The 22,211-nt window shown below is 44.0% G+C and overlaps 1 protein-coding gene and 1 long non-coding RNA gene across 12 annotated transcripts in view; one reads left to right on the forward strand and one right to left on the reverse strand.

Moving 5' to 3' along the window:
* The window catches only part of LOC107520471, a 39,348-nt gene extending 28,953 nt beyond the window's left edge, over nucleotides 1-10,395 (forward strand). For both annotated transcript variants that reach the window (XR_001599325.2, XR_001599326.2), the window contains exon 3: nucleotides 1,927-10,395. This is a non-coding gene — a long non-coding RNA (uncharacterized LOC107520471). The remainder of the gene's footprint in view (nucleotides 1-1,926) is intronic.
* Nucleotides 2,447-22,211, reverse strand: part of MTMR3 (myotubularin related protein 3) — a 116,544-nt gene continuing 96,779 nt past the window's right edge. For 5 of the 10 annotated variants that reach the window (XM_016164300.2, XM_016164296.2, XM_016164299.2 and 2 more), the window contains 11 exons: nucleotides 21,703-21,834; nucleotides 20,621-20,732; nucleotides 17,477-17,672; nucleotides 16,508-16,693; nucleotides 13,733-13,903; nucleotides 12,382-12,527; nucleotides 9,125-10,547; nucleotides 7,901-8,011; nucleotides 7,347-7,435; nucleotides 6,525-6,551; nucleotides 2,447-4,618 (listed from right to left, as the gene is read on the reverse strand). In XM_016164300.2, the coding sequence (XP_016019786.1) occupies nucleotides 4,447-4,618; nucleotides 6,525-6,551; nucleotides 7,347-7,435; nucleotides 7,901-8,011; nucleotides 9,125-10,547; nucleotides 12,382-12,527; nucleotides 13,733-13,903; nucleotides 16,508-16,693; nucleotides 17,477-17,672; nucleotides 20,621-20,732; nucleotides 21,703-21,834 (2,765 nt within the window). In that variant the 3' untranslated portion in view covers nucleotides 2,447-4,446. The remainder of the gene's footprint in view (nucleotides 4,619-6,524; nucleotides 6,552-7,346; nucleotides 7,436-7,900; nucleotides 8,012-9,124; nucleotides 10,548-12,381; nucleotides 12,528-13,732; nucleotides 13,904-16,507; nucleotides 16,694-17,476; nucleotides 17,673-20,620; nucleotides 20,733-21,702; nucleotides 21,835-22,211) is intronic. The other 5 variants (XM_036221471.1, XM_036221473.1, XM_036221472.1 and 2 more) reach the window with 5 other exon arrangements.

Consider the following 22,211-nt stretch of genomic DNA (forward strand, 5'->3'; position numbering starts at 1 on the left):
CCTATTCCTGCTAGAAGCCTCACACAATCCAGTCCTGCCTCCAAGAAATCTTGTCAGTAACCTCAACTCAGAAGAAATGTTCTTAGAAAATGTGACTAGAAATGAAACAGCTGAGACTCCTGCTATGTTATCCAAAATTTCAAAAGGAGAGTCATTTTGCCCCAAAGCCCAGGGCCCATTTTTAACCCTGCTGTTGGCCCTATCCTCAATTCAAACAACTGGGTGGTCACCTGAACCAGCTAAATGAAATCCTGCAACAGCACCTGCAAATCAGCCCTCATTCAATAGAGGTCAGGGCAAAAGTTAACAACTTCAATAGGCATGGATTTCCCAGGCTCAATGTGCACCAGCCAAGTCTTATCAGCCATCCCAAGGTCTATAGCCTGTAACCTATAGTTCTAGAGTATACCCTCAGTTCCCACCTGTTATTTTTTAATAGCTGGAAATTGTTCAACAGATCCTCTGGCACCATTTTATTCATTCTCCTTTAAATATGCCACAATTTCTTTTAAATTCTCAGAATATTCTTTGCTAACATAAAAGTGAACAGTGAGCATGTTAGCAAAATTACCAAAGAAAAAGTTTTCTATACATCCTCACTAGAAAAGCCCAGTGGATTAAGGCAGCCGTATCATTTTCTGGAGGGGGATTAAGGGGTCCAAAGTACAGAAAAAAAGGGAAATATTGAGTGCCAGGGTAGGAAAGTTCAAAGCTGCTCGGGCACTGTTAATACCCCATTGTTTCAGGCCAAATTACTCCACACGATAAAGACAGCTGGTCTTGTCCTTGGAGAACTGCTTTTCTCCACCTACAGCCAACTTCAAAGGCAATTCCTTGCCTTCAACACACACCGTGCAGGTCTTATGAGCATCCAGGCTCTTCATTCTTCCTGCTCTCAGCAGCTTCCCATCTATGGGCATCAACAGACTTGCTAGATTCCTTCTGCTAGTGTTTTAATTCACTGAGGGCTAATCACTAGATCTCAGGAATAGGAGCTATGTGTAGACACATGCTGGCTATGATACATGTTTTTATAAATTGGTCTGAAACTAAGACTGGGCTCCCCAATGGACTGAAGGCAGCTGAGGTGTTATCTTCTCCTTCCAGAAAACAGGCTAATTTTCAAACATGGGCTCAAACATTTCATACTAGAACCTGTTGGGCTGTTTTTAAGTGCTTGTGTACTAGTCAGAAGTACATCTAGAAAGTGACCCTGGAGTGCCTGAGGCCCTCAGTAGGGCACTGAGGTCACTCTTCAGAGCCCAGACAACCCACCACAGAGATATTGGGCTGGGGACCCCAGAGCTGGGCGCCACTCAACACCAACCTTCCCTAGGGAGGAACCATGTAACATAACATCCCTTGAAGGATACCCAACAGCGACGCAGGAGAAATAAAATCCACCTCTGTGAAGAGCAGGAACTAGTCAACAAGTGACTAGAATCTATGGCCTTGCTCAGCTGTTTGCGCAGCTGTTTGCCTATCTAAGGAGCAGAAGTTCCTTATAACTAGGAGACCTCTAGTTAGGTGCATAATCCAATCACATTCATTTTCTGCTGGAAGGTCTCTGTGCCCACCCATACTCTCTCATTTAACCCATTTCCCATGTGCCCCCGAGAATACTTGCCAGCGACATTTGCAGCTGCATTTACGCCAAGATAACTCAGATTATATAGTCCTAACCTTACCCCAAAGTTTGCCATGAAATATTTCACTTTTATTATTATTTTCACATTGCTCTAGTATACCAATAGTTTTTGGAAACAAATGATTCTATTTATAGCATCCTGTTTTTAGTAGTGGTATTTCCATTTATAAAACAGTAATTCTTGATCGCTAAAATTTTCAAATCCTAGAAAATGTAGCATTCCCTACATATGATGTTAAATGAACACTGGCAGTGAACTGCATTTTTTTTCTTAACAGGAAATGAGTTAAGAACAAGAAAGAAGCACTTTCTAGTCACCCTCTCCCCAACATCTCCTTTCACTCCACTGCATGTAGAACACTCTGCTTAACCACGGCTACAGGTACAGCTGATGCTCCCTGGGTAGGTGGGGTTAAGGGCCAAAGTACTGGGTGCCCTGATATCAGAGAAGCAGGGAAAAAAAAAAAAAAAAGGAGCCTGGAGGCCAGAGGTAGTTTTAATTACTACTGATACTCAGTTCTTCAGAAAAGGGACGAACCATTGATCGTCAGAATGCCCGGATGATTGGCCTTCTTAGCGTTGGAGATGTTAGGGGAAAAACCATTAAGGAAAGTGTTTCTGTGCTTGGGCATTGTGGTATGGCTCTTTGCGAAGGTCCAAAGTTGAAAAGAAATCTGTAGTTTTCCTTTGCCAAAGTCCAGTTACCCAGCAGCACCTCAGACTGCTTCTGCGTAAAAGGGAAGAGGGATGAAAAGGGAATAAACCATGGGAAAAGAATTAGAACGTGTTAGCAAATGCTACCATGCAGAACACTAAACTTTATTCACTTTATTTATATATATAACAGTTCTAAAGTATTTACTTCTTGCTTTGACAAAAAAATGAAAAATATAGGAGCACTGACTGACTCCTCTTTAGGAGAAAAGGGTTATATGTACAGCTACGGAGAGTTACGGTTCCTCCTTTACATACAAAGAAAAATATTAATAAAAAAGTGCTTCATTGATCAAAAAAGGGCTAAGAGCTCAAGCGTTTATTCACACTGTACATCAGACCCAAGAAACCCGTATCATAACCTCTTGGCACCTGTCACTAGGAACTGCACAATCTTCAATTAGACTGACTTCTCCCTACCTGCAAGGGCAGACCACACAGAGTGCGGAGAACTACATTACACCCTGTTTCACTAAATTCAAACTCCAAGCAACCTGCTGCCACTGGGAGGTGGAAGACGTGCTCAGATGCTCTTGGCTTTGCCTGGATTGACAGCTCCAGGGAAGACTTCTGGGCCACGTCTTAACCATACCCAGGTACACACAGGCGCCACCTTCCTGAGACACAACTTGCCCATGGCCAGGGAGCTGCTTCCAAAGGGTCAGAAGAGTTCCCTGGTCTCACCCCCACTGCTCACAATCCGCCGTTACCAGTTAGCAGCTTTTAGCAGAGCCAAGCATGGCCCTTCCCCCAAGAGGGAGGGCAGGCACAAAACATGGATGCCAAGATTACAAAGCACAAACCTAAACTCCTCTCCACTCCTCCCCCATTCCCACCTCCACCACAAATATTCTTGATTTAAGGCTCTTTTTGGACCATATCAAAGCTTACTGAGGAAAGGTGCCCCAAATTGCCTACAAGCTGTGTCACTTCCCTAAGGACTGTAGAGTCACCAAGTAGGCCCTCACTGCTGGCCAGCAGCACAGGAGCAGGGCAGGGGGACTGCTGGGCCCTTCCTGCTACCCCAAGAAGGGGAAGAGGAGGAAGGCTGATTGTATGGGACATACTCCGTTTTCCAGAGGCTTACACTCTAAAAGGCTGATTCTACCCCTTAAGAGGGAGGTCCATGGTTTGGTTTGGGAATGGGAAATTTTTGGAACCCTGAGTCTGGATTTCTCTGTGCTAGTTGATTAGAGATTGTATGAGGAACCGGGCCCCAGAAGGGGCTTTCAGGTACCTAGGTGCAGGACAGGCTTTGACCTTGGCCATAGCAACAGGAAAACACACTCTGGTCAGTCTGCACTTCTATGCCTGAGGGTGGGAAGCATTATGTAGCCTGGCCGAGGGAGGCACATCCATGACAGTAAAGGGAGCCCTAGACAATCTGAGTCAAGTTAAAAACAGAATCCCACAAGGGAGAACAAGCTGGCCACCCATCCTAACCTTTCTCATTTGCCTCAGAGGAGTATACATCTTCATTCTTCCAAAGAGGGGCCTTTTACTATTATCCATTTCTATGTGATCCTCTCTCCAAATGCCTATCCCAGCCCCTCGCAGAAGGGAGAGGGCACCCCGGGTAGTGCTCTTAAGGAAGATGCTTCCAGCCTCCTCAGCAATAAAGATTTTTCCAACAAGCTCTGATGTGGCAGTGGCATGAGGAATGGTCACAGATGTCAGCACTGGCTTCTTCCCCATTTACTATCTCAGGCCTCTACAAGACTCTGACCAGCCTCCTCCCATCCTGAGGAACCAAGCCAAGCCTCAGCATCACCTAACAACAGGCAGCTCACTAGTTACTGGGGGCCTGGCAACCTCTGGTCTTCCATTCAAAAAAAAATTTTTTTAAGACAACCGGGGGACTTTTTTCTTTTGGGGAGGCAAAAGGAATATGGGAAAGGGGGAGAAAAAAAACAGGAAAGAAAAATCAATCTACAATCCAGTGGTACATCCTGAATTTCTGTCACTCTGCACAGGTGGTTCCATGCCCCCATTCCAAAGTGCACGGGCCTCTCAGTCTGCCCAGGATGTGTGGGCCTGTCAAAGGAACAGCAGCTTGGCCTCTGTCCGCCCCAGGTCACTGAGCTTCAGTTTGAAGTGGCAGCAATGGGCTTATCCAGTTCAAGGTCAATGCTGGAGCTCGTGGGATGTAGACTACTATAGCAAGACTTGCACACTCGACTGGGTTCAAAGAGCTGCTGACTGGGAACTGGAACCTTCTGGTTACAACAACTGGAGCAGAATACGTTCCCACAACTCCTTGAGGTGAGGAAAAGAAACAAAACAATGTTAGTTTCGGTAACAGGTATGGGTTCGGGAAACCAACTTTAAAAGACAGAACTTTGTTGTATGTAATTCGAATGTGCTGGAGACTCCTCTCTAAGAGTGAACACTTCCATTTGTCTAGCCATGAAAAAGCCAGGCAGGGAGGGAATCCCTACCTAGCATAGTCACATGCCACTTTCACTTGGCTGCCTCATCACTATGGCTCAAGGTTACCAGGTATACAGGAAGATGCTGCTCAAGAGAGATCTGTGAGAACAAAGAGGCCCAGGGCAGAAGCGGCAGCTAGCTCTATGGGTAAGTCCTGGCCCGGGAAAACCCAGTGGTCACACCTACCTGGGCAATGACCTCCATGCAGCTTATAATCAAGGAGAGGCCACAGTCCAATGGAACTGCCTCCAAGCCCCTCAGATGAGAGACACTATCCAACCCAGCTTAGGAATTAGGAGCCTTGCCCATAGGGCCACTTCCCTAGAGGCTCGGAGGCAGCAACACGGAAAAGAGACTGCTGCCATCTAGGACCACTCTGCTTTCAGCATGCAAAGCCTGGAGACAAGCAACCAGTGACAGATACATGCGCAGCGTGAAAGGACAAGAACACAGATGAACACACGTGCACATACACCCCCTTATTAGATAGGTGTCAGTAGATTATGACTCACTCCCCTGCTTGCATGCATCTCTAGGGAATATCAGAGCGCTACCTGAAGGCCTGACTATACCCAGGCCCCAGGCCCCAGGCCTTCCTCTCCTCCACTTGAAAGCCTGGCTCTGATGTGTCTGTGCAGGACAGATCCACACACCCAAACATGCTCTTCACAGCTAAAAGGAAAGGGAACTGGAAGAAGGTGAGTTTCTGCCCATTTTACAATCCCACTTTTGCTGGGCCCTAAATGAAAAATCAATCCCAATGAACCCAAGAATGGGAGACTTCAAGGAGCCTGACACAGCCCACTGAAGACATGGGGAAAGCAGGGAAAGGAAATCTTCCTCCTTAGCCAGCATCGCTCACTATCTTTTCATTTATGCTCCTCAGAATGCAAACCCACTGCTGGATTAAGAACCACTTAGGCACAGGGGGCAGAATACTGAATACCCTTTTGCGACAGGAAAACAAACAAACAAACAAAAACCACCCAAAGAAGGAAAAGGCTAGACACAGGGCAATAGAGGGACAGAATTAAAACACACAAAACTTCATCTTCTAGAATGCAGTACTTCACAACTCTGTTTCCGAAAAGCATGAGTCAAGTCAGCAAGAACCTGTGGTTACACAGAAAAATTACCTAAATTTCTGAATATCTACATTTATTTAACATACCTGCTGGAGTTCAGCTCAAAAGCCTGACATGAATTTGATCATTTAAGCCTTTCAATTTCACTTCTTTCAGGGGATCCTGACAGACCCTAAGTGGAGTTTTCCTTTAGTCTTTCATGTTGAAACAGTTCTCTGGAAAGACAACCTCTATTCAATTTTGATCTCTTTGGAAAAAAAAGAGCAGCGATGCTCTTTGACTTAGAAGTCATTAGCATCATTCTGGCTTCTCAATGAATAACTGACCCAAAAGAAGTAGCTCTAAAAACCCAACAGGCTACTCCATAAGACCAGCTCCTGCTGAAGCATCGCTTGTCATCACAAGCACGATGGCTCAGCTCAGCTGACCTACGTAGTCAGGAGGGGAGTATAGGGCTGCAGCTCGACTCAGTCTTAACAGTCTACTTAGCCAGCTGCTTTGGTTCTCTCCCAAGCCCACCTGCCTGCCTGTGTCCCCAGCCCCAGGCTTCATCCCAATGAGTGCAGAGAAGAGGAAATGGCAGTGTTAGTGTGGAGAAGTTATTGTAGATGTGCAGACATCACAGACAGGTTGTTGCAAATGCTCACCACGTTTGATCAACACGGTCAGTGTCCCTGCAAGGAGGGGAGAAAGAGCTCAGAGGAGCAGCCAACTGAAGACATCTGGGTTTGGGGAGCAGGGCAGGAAGATATACAGTCCTAGAAACATCAATACTAGACAAAGAGATGGTTCCACTTTCAATCCGGGTTCACTCATGTGTGTGAGACGTGCCACAATTCAGATAAACTTCCTATTCCAAGAACACTGAACAGCTTCCAGTCACCACCCCAGCTGGGGCAAAACATCCCTAGCAACTCACAACCCAAACAAGAAGGAAGAAGGGAAGAAGTCAGGGGCCTTAAGAATTGAAGATTGTGTCCTCAGCTGTCTCGCTACTCCCCCCAGCTATTTCTGCTCATGACTGGCAAAAGGAAAACAAGTTTGGGGTCAGGGAGCAAGATAAGGAGTAAGAAAATAAAGTTCCTTGCCCACAGCAGGAAAACTATTTTTGCTGATAGCAGCCATGTTGAATGGGAAGCAATTTTATTTTAGAAATAAGAAGTGGTGTATGGTTTAGGCAGTGGCTGTTGCTCTACCAATTCAGGAAGCTAAATAAAACAAAACAAAAAGGGATACCATTTTCACACTCCAAAATTTAGTCACGATCGCTCTGATTGGAAGAGACACCAAATGTAGTTCTGTGAATACCAATTTCAGGGGCATAAAGCACGAGTCAGGGTCCTGTAGACCCTGGGGTTTGCCTCAGAATACTGCCAACCAGAAGCCTGCCTCTCTCCAATCTACAGGCTCCGTGGGCCAAATCTTAGCCCCCACACCTTGGCCCATCCCACCACATTCCCTAATGGCACCTGCAATGGTGCTTCCTGCTGGCGAGCCAGAAGGCGCTGTCGCACGCATAGCAATGGGCAGCCAGGTGGTCAGGGAGCCAGCGGGTCATCTGCAAAACAGACAGGGCCAGGTTAGTGACAGAAAATGGTCCATCCAGCTGGAGCCAGCAGAGCCATGCTGGGGGCAGCAAGAGTCACAAGGACCACACTGACTCCAGTGGCACCAGACCAGTAGGTCATGTCAGCAGTACAAGAAAGGCGTCCAAATCGTTTCCCTGGAGGGGACTCCAAATTCCCTTGAGATAAAATGGCAGGCAGCAGCAACCTGGGTTACTATGAGAGCTGGCAAAGCTCAAGTTCATAGAAGCAATGAGGAGAGAGGGCCAGCTTGAGTCTCCCTGGCTCAGAAATTCTAGGCTTGATGGGTATTCACAGGCATTGAGATTCACAGAGGCTCAAGGCTAAGTGTGATATGAGGTCATTCTTTGGCCAGGGACATAGGGTAGGAATGGGGATAGAGAAAAACTGCAAAATAGTTGCATGGATGGCACTCAGAACAGGGGCTGAGGCTGTACCTCCGTGTCCTGTTTATCCACCTGCTCCCAGCTGGCTTCAGAGAAAATCTCTGTGCTGCAGCGAGACAAACAGTTCTGATCCAGATTGCTTTCCGAGTCGGGGATTGAAGTCTGTTGGCAAACAAACACAGCTGAAGAGAATGAACCTGGTCTCCTCCCAGAAGAAGACAGGGCTTAGAAAAGAAGGGACTTTAGGTAGACCTAGGTGTTAGGGCTGCCAAATCTGTAGGTGCATGAGCCATCAAGAATTGAGTTGAGCAGGTGCAGAGACAGAGTTGAGCTCAGCTGGAAGAGAGATACACAGGTCTAAGGCTGTGTGCAGTGACTCTAGAGTGGAAAGATGGGCCTTGGGTTCCAGGAAGTGAATTGCACAGAAGTGACCAGGATGGAATGGGAACTTCAGTGTCAGCTGCTCCAGTGGGCCTGTCAATCCAACTCTGCCACTTACATCTGTGTGTTGAAACTGAGTACTTTGGGCATGTCCTCCTTTCTCTGAAGGACTCTTGGGAAAATGAGAAATTATCATTAGTATAAAGGAAAAAAATGAGAGGTCAGTTTTAATTGAAAGTCATTGGATGAGCCCGCCTTTAATGTACGCTGACTACTTCAGAGCCAGGCTCACACTTGTACTTAAACACTGAGTACTTAAACGCCCAGGGAGGAAAGAGCTTCCCTGAGAACCTCCCCTCAGGTATGCTTACTTCCAGTCACCAGGACTCAACAGTGCTAGAAATCAATCCCTTCTCTCCATTTCTATTGCCATCATCTGCCACAGGGTGGGTACAAATATCTTAAAAGAAAACTAAACCTTCACAGCTATAACTTATGTTTGGGGTGGCTAACAGTTTACTAGCTACTGGGGTTGGACAGGAACTACAATTTGACAGGAATATTTGACATCGCCCTACAAATGTCATTCTGCCCAGTTCATGCCCTTAAGACATATACTCCAGATTCGACCAACCATGTAGTGAGTGAGTGCTAACTCTCTTCCTATTTTAACTGAACAGGACACCCAAGGAAAGAAAGCAAAGCAGAAAAGAAAAAGAGACAGACTGCCATTCATGTGGCTGAGGCTGATCTCCAGCCTCTCTCAACAGGGGTACCCTGGACCTTACCAATTCTTTTAGAAATCTGTACCAATCGCCATGCACCAGGCACAAAGGGTGCCCAGCCTCAGTGTACACTGTGTTCTTGGGTAGCTATGTAGAACGGTAAACTCACCACTTCATCCCCAAAATCCCCATTGAAGCGTAGGGAGCTGGTCAGATACTGGCTCTCCAGGCGACTCCTCAGCTCCTGGACTTGTTTCTTCAAGGTCTCTACTTCCTGTTGGTGGCCTGACTCAATCTGACGCAGACGCTGTTGGATAGTGTCCGTGTACACAGGCATGCCGTCATCATCCAGGTGGCTGCGGGAAGGCTGGTCAGGACTGCCAGCTGCAGATGGCCTCCCTGACTGGCTGTGCAGCCACTTGTGGTGCAAGTTCCTCGAGTGTAAGTGGGCAGAGCTGCAGCTTGTGGTGGACAGCTGGCGGCTCAGTGAGTCCTTGCTCCTACCAGCTTCCCCATTGGCGCAGTGCCCATTAGGGGTGGGGTACTTCTGGAGGGTACTAAGCCCTCGGGGCTGCTCTGAGGCCTTATTTTCAGTCTCTGGGGCACCATTGCACACAAGCCCCTCTTTACATTCGGCTATAGGCAAGGCACAAGGAGAATGTGTAGGGCTGTATGTGCTGCCACGGGAAGTTCTATGCACCACAGATCCCGCTTGGGGCCTATCAGCCAGGCTCCTCTCTGAGGGCCTGGGCTCCATGGCTTGAGGAAGCATGTCCTTGCCACTGAACCTGCCACTGTTTACCAGGCAAGGTCTATGATGGCCTTGGGGCCCACCTTCTGACTTCACTTTATCTTCCATTAACATGTCCACAGAACTGTCTATGTTTGGTCCTCTGTCCTCAAATAGGACTTGGGAGGGCAGCAGAGAACTTGATGGTGAGGTACCATAATCAATTTTTATATCTACTGGGATTGGAAGAATTGCTTCCTCCCTGTCCTCTGCAATAGCTTCTATTTGAAGCTGATCCACAGGGACCTCCTGGGCATCTTCTCCCCTGGAGGGCTCCTGGAGAGAATTGGGAAGAACACTGTGCCCACCCTGCTGCTCAGGAATACCCTGTGAGAAGAGAGAAAGACTTATGCCTGGTTGGCTCCTCAGGGCAGCAGCATCTAGTTCTGATGCTTGACGAAGCACAATGACTGAGCCCTCATGGTCCTTCCCCCGGCTCACTTTTTCTAAGAGTGCCTCCTCTTTATCGTCCTGCATCTCGATGCTCCCCCTGTAGGTATGCTCCTCCACCCCACTCTCCTCTTTGGTGGCCTCTTGCAAAATGTTCTCCATCTGCCCCTCGGCTACTCCAGCTGCAACAGACAGCTCGGCGCCACCCAGCACTTTGGCTGACTTCCCCAGGCTGTCAGAATCAAAAGACTCCTCTCCAGGACCAGCCAAGCTGCTTAATTCTAGCGAGCGCCTGTGCTGGTGTTCCTGCCACTTCTCGTTCAGGCTTGGGTCGCTACTGCGCCGGCTGGCTAGAGGCACTGTGTTGTCGCAGGCTGTGGTCAGATTGTCAAATGATCTAGTCTTTGGTAGCCTATAAGAAAGAAATTTGGGGAAAATGAGACTCTGAGGTACGTCATGACCAAGATCCAGTAGTGAGCCCCTCGTCTGGAAAACGGAACACAGCAGGAAAGGGGGTGGCCTTTTCCCATCACACAACGCACATTTCTGGGAAACCTAGTGCTAAACCATTGGTAGACAAACTACTTCTGGGTAGGGGTTTCCTTCATGGCAGAACAGCTCCTTCCCTGTGATCTACTGAAGGTCAGCCCTCAACACAAAAGGAAAGGGCCCTATCAAGTTTTATTAAGCTCCCCAACTGCTGTTCAATTACAAGGAATCTACAGCTGGGTACATTTCCCTCAAACCAGTTTCTTATAAGTTCCCTGCAGAAAACTGAACATGAAGTGTGACCTATTCCTGTGAACCTGTGGAAGATTTTAAACTCTTATTCTGGAAAATAGACAAGGCCACATGTCCCAAGAGATCAGGGGACTTTTCTGGATAATTATTCTCTTAGCCCAGTGTCTATGCCACTACGCTGTCTTCAAAATAATTCAATCTTATTTCACTGTATGTCTTTACCTTAAATTAACAAACTATCATGGAAAAATAACTTCATTGTCAATTTACCTCTACTAATTTTTGACCTTCGTCTTTTCAATCTTTTTGCTAAATTTATCTCTTCTAGACTGCAAAGCTTCCTGCCACTTCCAAATTCTGGAACAACCCCATGTTCTCTGCATCTGGGGCTCTCAGAATAGGCTTTTTATTAACAGCAGAGACTACAGCCCTCTATCAGCTTTGAAGAAGTTACAGAAGACAGACTTTCCATCCCCCAACATTCCCTTAAGGATAAGGGAATAAAATCTCTGAGAAGGAAATAACATAGGGAGGAGGCAAGAGAACTAAAGTATTAAATGAAGCTATATTCAGAGACTGCAATAGCTGTTCAGCCCTACAGCCAGACCAAGAGGAAACCTGCAGAACAAAGGAAGATTTCTGTTGGGATTGCTAACAAACCATTTCTCCACACCATGAAGGGAAAACAGAGTCTTTAAGTGGCACCCTACACAAAATAAAATCATTCATTTCCTATAGCTAAAATCATGGGGAACCTATGGATCAAAGGCTCGGAACTGCTAGCAGGTCTTTCACACTACATGTTCATACCTTTTCAAAAAGACATATTCCTTATCCTTTCTCACGGTTTGCCCATATCAAAGAAAAATGGGTAAACAAAGTTTTAAATTGTAATTCACAAAAACTAAGAAAGATATACAAACTAGATTCTCCCTGACACAGGGCTTTTTTTCCTTGTCTTGGCTTTTTGTCTTTATTTTTCTCTTGTCTTAGCTTTTGCCCTTCTCTACTAAACTTTCCTTTTGACTCTAACTTGGTGGGCATTTGAGCTCAAAGAACCTTCTCTCTGTGCAGGCCCACTTGGGGAAATTTACCCTGTCCTGGATCAATACTACTATGTTTCTCAACTAGTGGCAAAAAAAGTAGTAATGCTAATTTTCTGATTACATTATTTTAAATTATTATTTGTAAGTCTGAACTCAATAAAACTGATTCAGTGGCTGAAACTCAAATCAGAGAATCACAAAGTACCCAGAGGATTTGCTCCATCACTGAAGTACTGCTTGCAGCAGAGTGATGTACCAATGGGCCCAAACATCTTAGGAAATGAGGCTCTTTTGGCCTGATATCCCAAAACCCTTACACCTTCCCCGAGAAAGCCTCAGAGATATAAAATGTGTGGAACCAGCCAATATCATCATCTCTGACCAACCATGGGCATGTCCTAACAGAGAAATACATCATACAAGACTTGAGGCCTTCCTTGGCTTCAATCCTGGGCTCACCGGCTCAAGAGTGGATCATCAGGGCTGCTGCCAGGGGCTGGATATGGTGCACAGCTGTCATCCACAGGGGTGGATGGAGATGGGCAAGGTAGGTACACTGCACTCCACAACATCAGGTTACGCACGTGACACACAGGGTACAGCACCTAAGAAGAGAGTAGAGGACACAGGTTTAAACAAGTCCCAGTAAGTCTTTTAAAAATGTCTAGAAATGAGGGTCAAGAACAAGCACAAAGCTGGAACACCCAACAGGTCTTGGCAAATCTCCAAAGGAAATTAGCATCAGAGGACACAGGTCTATCTTCCAAGGGGGCCTATATACACGATTAGGCAACATTTTTCACCTCAGAGCTTCTTGTGGGCATGAACACCTAAAGGATTTTATAAGAATCCACTTCTCAGATCACCTTTATTGAACAGCTGACTTTCATTAGCTTAATTTGTTGCATTTACTGCATAAGAAAGTGAATCATTTCACTAGATGACGGTGACTGTCTTTTCCTGGTACAAAAACCTGGCTTCAGAAGATACCGTCAAACCTGTTTTATAGGATCATTTAAATAAGTCGTGTAAAAAGGAGAGAATTTTATTCCTGGATTGTTACTTCCCCAGCAGGCACAGTGAAGGAGACAAAAGCAGTTAGCTTAAATCTTTCCTCTCACTACTTAAATGTGGTAAGAAGTGTAATAGTCCAAGCAAAGCAATATAACCTCCTATAAACCTCCTTTTGACTTTAAAATTGAAGACACATTCTGACAAAAGTAACATTACTATGTTATCAACCCTGATGTAAGTGCCTCCTTTTCTCTGCTTAACAGAAGGTGTTCCCTTGAGGAACAAAGTCTTAGAGGGCCTGCCGTTCTCTACGTGAGCAGAGAATCACACAGACGCACACGCTAATGTCACATAGTTTTCTGCTCTTTGAGACAGAAGATGTAGTGGGTATCATCACCTGTTGACATTGGAAGAGTGTTGGGGGCCTGGTGGCATCTCCTTTTGAGCTACCAGGGGCATCCAGAAAACAACTTAAGTGCCTCTACTACTTGTCAGAACATGCTAGGAATGAGTTAAGTTCTGGCAGAGGCGCCAGAAAAGATTTGTGTCTAGAGTAGCACAGCAGAGATGTATATTAAATCAAACCCCCCTGAATAAAAGTGGTTAAAGCAGGTCAGAGCATCACCAGCAAACAGGCCTTTCTCAAGACAGAACAGTAGTGAAAAAAATGGACTCAAACCATCCATAGACAACAGAGATGCCTTCGAGAAAACGGTCTCTACTAAAAAGGCTCCTATATGTCCCCAACCCCAAATTCCTTCTGCTGATCAGAGAGGAAAGGCTGAAAGATACATACGGCTTCTGACTGAGAAGAATACAGTAGGTTTTTGAAAGCCTTGTTGCCTGCTCGAAGCAGCGACCACACGGAACATGTCCGTTCCTGAGTATGTTTTTCTCCTCTCTCCTTGGCATTGTTGCACAGGAATGTTCCAAAGAGGCAGGAATAGGTATGTTGCACCAGTTTCACCTATGGAAGTCCAATGGGATAAAAATGAAGCAACAGAGAACATTCTCTCAGGGAAGGTCAGCCCAGCTGAGCCACCCTTCCCGGACATTCCCGAAACACTTTGGTCCACAGTCAGTAAGGATGGGGAAACCAAGTAAAACCATGCAAAAGCCACCTCCTCACAACACCAATTTCAGAGCTCCAACTCCAACTACCATTACCCCTGAGTCAAAAGAGCAAAGACAGAGCACTGGCATACCTACTCCTCTTGGCGCCCCCGGCACACAGTCTCTGAGGTCTTAGGTTAACAGCTACCCTCAAGAGCAACAGCATATAAACTGGGTATAGGAGGTCAGTGTGCAACCCAAGTCTTAACTGAGAGCATACTTCTACTTTTCATGCGACAAATCGTTATTGAGCATCTCACATACCCTAGACATTTCTATGGGGCTGGATATGCAATTATTAGACAGCTCCTGCCCTGATGGAACTTATTCCAGTTAGAGAAGGATGACCAGTGCTATGGACAGAGTAAGAGGGACAAGGCACATGTAGGGCAGTGTGGGAAAGCCTCATTAGCTCCAGTTCTGATGGAATTGACAGAGCAGGTCATGTGGATATCTGGTAGGGAAATGCTCGGCAGAGGTAACAGCAAGCACAATGATCTGAACTAAGTGTACGCTTGTGATTTCTGAGGAACACAAGGAGGCCAGTGTGACTAAAGTACACTGCACAAGGAGGAAAATGGTATGAAATAAAGCTAGACAGGTAACATCTAGGAGGGCTCTGCAGGTCATTTTAAGGACTTTGACTTTTACTCTCTATGAAATGGAAAGTTGTTGGATGTTTTTCAGCCAAGGAATGATGTGGTCTGTATTATGCTCTAGAAGGTTCCCTGCTGGATTGACTCTCGAAATGGGGCAGGAGATGACGGTGGCTTAGACCAGTGTGGAAACAACAGAGACAGCAATAAGTAATCATGTTTTTAGATATATTTTGAAAGCAGAGCTGCAGAATCTGTTGACAGAGTGTGACGTATGAAAGAAAGAGGAGAGCTGAGAATGACATAAAAGATTTTGCCCTAAATAAATGGGACTGAATTGTCATTTGGTGAGATGGAAGAATTCTGGAAGAATGAGTTTTGGGGCAGGGAGATATGGAAATCAAAAACTAAGTTTAGAAAATGCTAAGTTTGAAATATCATTAAGACACCCAAGTGGAGATACTGAGTAGTTACAGTTGGATATGTGAGTATGGAGTTAAGTGGAGGGATCCTGAGCTGAAGATGTATGAATGTGGGAATCATGGATAGCAATTATAGCCACTGGACTGGATGAAATTCCTAGACACACAGTGTAGACAGACAAAGAAGCAGCCTAGAACATTCTAACATTGAGAACTGGGAAGGTAAGGAGGAATCAGCAAAGCAGACAGAAAAGACCAGCTGGTAAAGTAAAGGAGAATTAAGAGTGCATGCTGAAAGTCAAATGAAGAAAGTGTTTCGAGAAAAAAGTGATTAAACTCTACCAAACGTAATTGATGGATCATAGAAGATGAAGACAGTCAAAAGGAACAAACTTCCAGTTATAAAATAAATAAGTCATGGGGATGTAATGTACAGCATGGTGACTATAGTTAATAATACTGTATTGCATATTTAAAAGTTGCTAAGAGAGAAGATCTTAAAAGTTCTCATTCAAAGAAAAAAAAATTAACAGTATAGTGACAGATGTCAACCAGACTTCCTGTGATCATTTCACAACATATACAAATATCGAATCATTATGTTGCCCACCTGAAACTAATATAATGTATGTCAATTATTCCTCAACTACAAAAAAGATGAAGTCTGAGAGCTGACCACTAGACTGGCAATATGAAGGTCAGTGGTCACCTTAACAAGAGCAGCTCTGGTAAAGGGGTGAGGTGAACACCTGACTGGAATGGGTTTAAGAGAGAATGGGAAGATAAGAATTTGAGACAGTAAATGCAGAAGACTTGAGGAGTTCTGCTGTGAAGAAATGAGATATGAGAAATAAGAACAGCTAGAGGAGGGTGCAGGGCTGAGAAAAGTTTGATGAGATGGGAGGCACTACACCATGTTTGTATGCTGCTGGCAATGACCTGCTAGAGAGGGAAATATGCCAATGCGAAAAGCAGAGAAGAAAAATGCTGGAGCTATACAGCTGAGCAGAGAGGAGGCAGGAGCTGGTGAACAAGTGGAAGGAGGGGCTGGAAGAAGGCAAGAAATGCATGTCCTTGATCGCAGGGGAGGGGCAAAGAGCATAGGACAGATGTAGGGGGTTTGGTAGATAGACTGAATGGAACAGAGGACATTATATTGTTTCTATTTCTAACTGCTATTTAGGGCTTCTATTTTCTATTTTAAAAGCTAAGTTTAAAACAACTCAAAGACTTTATGAAAACCTCATACATCTGCATTCACTGAATAGATATACTTGTTTATTATTATTTTTAACAAAAAAATAGAAGAATGGCCCCTCTCTTAAATTCTAAAAAGGATACACAGTTTTTCAAGTGAAAACTGGCCCACTAACATTTGTATTGATAACCCCCAAAATTTACAAAGTCCTGAAAAAGGAAGAATCACAAATCCAAACTCACAAGGAATGCTTCATTGAACTCAAAAGAGCAAGGAAATTGCCTCTGAAGCTGATGAACGCAGTCAAGCCACTGCAGGAACACTGGGCAACGCTCGTTCAGATCATCTGAGTTCTCCCCATGACCACACCGGTCAGCAAACTTGTGACCAAAATCCAGCCACTCCATCTCCACCAGGACCTGGAAACCCTGTGAGGAAGCACCCAAGAGACTATCTGTGCTTGTCTATCCAGACTATAATAGTCCTGAGCCTGGTATCACTGGCAGCAAATCCTTTTAACAGCTTCCCACTAAGCTCATCAATGGCCCCTGACCCAAACCCATAGCCCAAGGCTCCATCCCTGCTGGGACACATGCTTAGGGCTATTTCCCAATTCCCTGGACTCCATTCCATAATCAACAAATGGGTACTCTTTCATCCACTATATAAAAGCCCCATTTTTCTTCTAAATTTTTAAACTTTTTAAATTTCTTTCATGTTAGACTTACAAACTCATGTTTGTAAAATCTTTCCCCATCCCATATTTACATATATTTTGGGGTAACTCTATGGTTTTTTTTTTTTTTTTTTAACATCTTTAACCCAATAGGTGGTTATTTCAGAGTAGGGCTCTTTCTCCACAGAACACTCTGCGGTGGTATCTACACCCATGATGTAAACATGCCAAGATCCTTTTATAGAAGCCCCATCTTCCTGGGGTAGCCTAAACTTTTCCAAGTAGGTAGACCATAAAGGAAAAGATGTCTGTATTCTCAGTACCTTGTTATCCACAATCTGCCCCACTTTAAGAGCCAAAAGCTGAGGCGGGCACCACCACAATTTAGCTCAAAGTAAAGGAACAAAGATTTAAAAACCAAAATTTCACTTTCATTAGACCTTCACCACATGACCAAAACTGATCACAAAACCCTCCAAGGTTTCTTCCCCAACTCATCCTGAAGTACCAAATCCTAATTCTTGGACACACCTACCTCTATGGTTCGGTAATAAGGGTCCAGTAAGAGTTTAGCCAATGCCACAATCTGGGGGGTGCGGTCCCAGCCATCTGAGCAGTGCACTAGCACTGGTCGCTGATCACGATCCACAGCATGCACTACCAGAAGTGCTGACTTCAAAAGCACAGATAGGTGATGGAGCCATTTTGTGCTTTCAAGAGCCGAGAGCCAACTATAAAAATAAAAACAGAAGGGCTAAGGAAATGCTTATTTTTCTGATTTTCTTTGCTGCATCATGCCAAATATCTGTCAAAATGAAAAAGCAGACCCAAAGACTTTTCCCTCCATATAAAACACTGCCAAAACAGAAAAGCTCTATCTTTATAAAACAAGTACAAGGGTGCAACCCACACCCTACTATGCAATACAAGAGAGCTTTAGAAATAGGGCAGTCATTAATAAGACCACCTTTTATACCAAAAATCTTATGACTAATTTCCCAGAGATTTAATATTTATTAGTTTTCAGTCCACGGTAGGTATATACCCAGTATAAGAAAAGTGGTTCTTTCTGAAATCTCCTCCTGAAGAAAACGTGGCCACTTGTGAGATGGAAAACAGAAGATATTTATATTTGTATTTAATGATCAGCAACTCTGCCTGACAAGTTCTCAAAACAAAAACAAAAAGCAAAGAAAAACTCAAACACAAAACACGTCTGTAATTAAATGTTAGCTGGACGCCACATTCAAGACGGGTGCAGAAAACATCACTTGCTACCACCCACACCTTAACACCTACCACTGCTCAACTCCTGAATATCTGTTGGTTAAAAGTGGATGGGACCAAATTTATAATTTAGACTCATTCAAGTTAGTACACCAACAGTATTACTGGGCTTAACAGACACTGGATTCAGCAGGGGTCTAGAAGAACCTTTTTTCAAAAGGCCTTCAGGAAATAATCGGATCCTCAGAATGGCCCTTAGGGAGTAATCACAAACTGATAACACTTATCTATTACCTGTGGTGACAGTTTGTTCCTTGTGCCCTATCATGAATTCCACCCCCTCACTCAAAAAAAGCTGTCCGATTTCTCCAAAATGCAATCAGATTTGTATTAAGACCAGAGTCTAGCCCTTCAAACAGAGTCAGAGGAGGGATAATACTTCTACCAGGAGGCTCTGAGAAGGCTATTGCTAAAACTAGGCTATAAAGGACTATTAAAACTTGAGGAATGAGTGTGAATTTTTGGAATAGTCCAAGGGGCAGGAGGGTCTTTCCAGGCAAAAAGACAATAGAATGCACTGTATAAGCACTGGTTTCACACAGAATAAACTGGTCTACCAACCAGACTCTAGATTCTGAGAGGGTGGACACTGTGTCTCAGGTATAACTGAACCCCTAGAGTAGTGCTTAGCATATACAGTGAAGATTCCCAATGTTCAAATCATATGTAACAATTTAATCTCAAGACTTTCTATTTTCTAGGTACCCGAGAAACATTTTTGCTTGTGGGTCAATTGTTTATTCTCATTCCTCACACAGTCTTGAAAGAAATTAAAAAATAAGAGTTAGGAGAATAAATACTAAATTATCTGCTGGTCCCTGGAGAAATGGTAAATGAGAACCAGTGTTAGGTTCTCTTGAACCTGACTGAACTATTCATACATACCAGTTGTTGTTGTCCATGCCTAATAGAGAAGCTGTCCTATCCTTAAACTGCAATAGAAACATACTGTGCCCTAGCCCTCCACAACCACAAAAAAAGTGTTGAGAGGAGAGGCTTGTTTATAGCTGGTCCCACCACTGCCATAGCTTCTTTTTATCCTCAAGGGAGGCTTCAGCACTGCATTATGACTTGCTGCCAAAGAAAGACAAAGTATCACCTTCTTTAATAAAATCCCCCAGTCATTTATTTGGACTAGGTAAGGGCTAATTACAGCTTTTTTGACTCTGAGTTGAAAAAATAGCTTTTTAAGAAAGAATTTTAATATATGGAAGATATTAGAGATCAGGTAGTACTGATTCTATCCTTTTTCATTTTATAGGTAGGAAAACTGATACCCACAGATTAAGCCACTTGGTCAAAGGCATACAGTTAATTAGTGGTAGATCTCCCAAGTCGTCCTTTCTATGCCCCACCTTTAAGGAAAAAAGCACTGCTAACTGGGTTCTAGAAATGTGTAGCGGATGCAAATTGCTAATCCCCAAAGCAGAGCATCAAACTCATTTCTCCAGTCAGGCTTTCCCCAAGGACAAGTGCTTCACTCTCTGGGCTGATTGCAACTGTGATGAATTTAATCATTTGCTACCAGGAGTTAGTACAAGTGGTTCAGGCAGCCATTTGATTTAATAAATCAAATGAAGAATGCTGCAAAACTTTATGTGATCATGAGACCTACTGAATAGAACCCAGGGAAAAAGCTATGGGTTCCAGCATAAATACCAGAAAGGAGAAAATTCTATCTTCTCTGGCACCATTGCTGGCTTCCTGAAATAGTAAAAGAGGGGCTTTTAAATATTTATCTGCCCTTATTTATTTTACAGAGCATTCCTCCTAATTTATCTTGTATTCAAACAGTTCCTTTGGAAGGAAGGGATGTTATTTCACCTTCCTCACTACAAATGCCAGCAATTCATTTTTAATAAGCAATAAAAATCATGGTAATGTTCTTGGAAAATAAGAGAGGGCAGGTTCAGAAATCAGAAGCATATGTAAAAGGAACTGGCCTAATGGTAAGTTTAAAGAAAGTTTAACCGTTTTTAGACCATGATGGAATAAATTTTGATTCTTTGTGGTAAAACATCCCAGTTCATAATAGATTAGTATTACTACAGTACATCAGAAACCAGAGAATGAAACTGCTTTGGGCCAAGAACGATGTAGAAGAGAGGAAGAGGTTCCAGGAAAAACAAGAAGACAATGCTTCTCTTCTGAGGGCTGAGATCTGTTAGTGCTGTACGTTTTAAATCTTTCAAAGGGCTAGATTTTAATCCCAGCTCCTCATTTATATTGCCATGCTCCTAATACAGAAAGAATACCAAGAGAGACTGACAGTAATAATACTAACTGAAGTTTACCAAGAAATAGAAGGAAAGAGACTTCCAAATTCATTTAAGGGGGGCGGGGGGTGGCGCGGGGAATGCAAAGTTAAATCCAAGGCCAGGCAAGGTCTTACTTTCCGGGATCTGGCATCTGTGTGCACAGCAACCGCAAAGACTGAAAACTCCTCCGAATTGAATGAATATTTGCCATCCCCATAAATACAACTTCACAGTTCGGGTAATACTCTGGAGAGAATAACAATAAACAGAACACAAATATGTTGAATTTCAAGTTCACGTGGCCAAATTTAAAAGAACCAAAACGGCTAAAAACAAACCCATTGCAGCTGCTGGCTGATAGCAGTGTTCTAATGCCTATTAGCCCAGTCCTTTATTATAAGAGGAAAACAGTGCTTAAATTTTAGCTGTCTTTGCAAAAAAGAAGGTTAGAGTGGTGAAGATACTGACATAAAATAAAAGCTGTTATATATATATTTTTTTAAAAAAATGATCTACATACTTCTGTCTCACCCCAGGTTTACAACTTGAGTCTCATCTAACTTATAGCTCTAGAGGAATCTCTGAAAAAAACCTGGCAGAACAATGCATTCAAATTTCACCTTGGAACCACTACTTTTTAATTTCCAGCTTAGATCACATCTAAATAAGGAGCTTGGTGCCTCTTTTTAGGGGAAAAATGAGGAGCACCGAAGGGGTGCTTCCTAGGAGAAAACCAGCATTCAAACAGTAAGGATGTCAAACGTCAGGACAGAGGTGCTTTGCTACTTTTGTATTTACTGCCTCAATAACCATGACAGGTTTTTCAAGCAGAAGCCATGTGAAGAGTTTTCTGTTAGGCCAGTGATGAGTATACTCACTTGCCAAAGGCAACAAAAAGCTCTTAGATGGCTGAGAAATAGAACCACTAAAGCAGCAGCTTCCAAATATGAACAGATCTTATTATGGGAGAGGATTTACTTTCCTTATCACCTAAAGGTTGACACAGGGAAGGAGGATTATTTGGTTTCACTACACCACCTCCTCAATTTCCCCCTAAAAAGAATGTAGTGTTAAGAATCCAAAGAGCTCTGGCTCCCTCAAGATAATTGTGGAATATGGCTTACCATTCATTTCACATTGAGAACTAAGACCCAGTTAGGCACAGGCTGGACCCACAAGAACAGAATGTTAGGGGACAAAGCACTGTACACCTCACCTGGGCATTCACAGCCTCCTCCTTTGGCTCGATTTGCGACAGCTGCAGCATAGGAACGTGCATCCAAGATCAAAAGCTTCTGTGGTTGGATGGCTGAAGTCTCTGCTCCTGAAGCATTTGACAGAGAAGAATCTAGAGACATTAGGAGTGGGGAGGAAAATTAAATGAACCTGTCTCTCCCAGAACTGTGCAAAATAAGTACCACAGGCACATATGACAAACAAAAACTCATTAGGTGAAATCCACCTAACCAAACCCTTGACATATAGACTTCTCTTTATTTTCTATTTAGCCTATAATATCCTATACCTTGTTTCTACATTGGTAGTCTTTTAATAAAGCCTGGTGCTTTCCCCTGTGGTCTGGAGACACTGTAGGTCCCCTATCACATATATATTCCCTTCTTGTCACTATGGCAAGAAAGACAACAAACACTCTAGCCCTCTTAATTTGAAACAAGGCGTCTTCTGGTTCATTGCCAAGAACCATGACTATTCAAACAAATCCAT

This window comes from Rousettus aegyptiacus, unplaced genomic scaffold (genome assembly GCF_014176215.1).
Source record: "Rousettus aegyptiacus isolate mRouAeg1 unplaced genomic scaffold, mRouAeg1.p scaffold_m13_p_5, whole genome shotgun sequence".
NCBI lineage: Eukaryota > Metazoa > Chordata > Mammalia > Chiroptera > Pteropodidae > Rousettus > Rousettus aegyptiacus.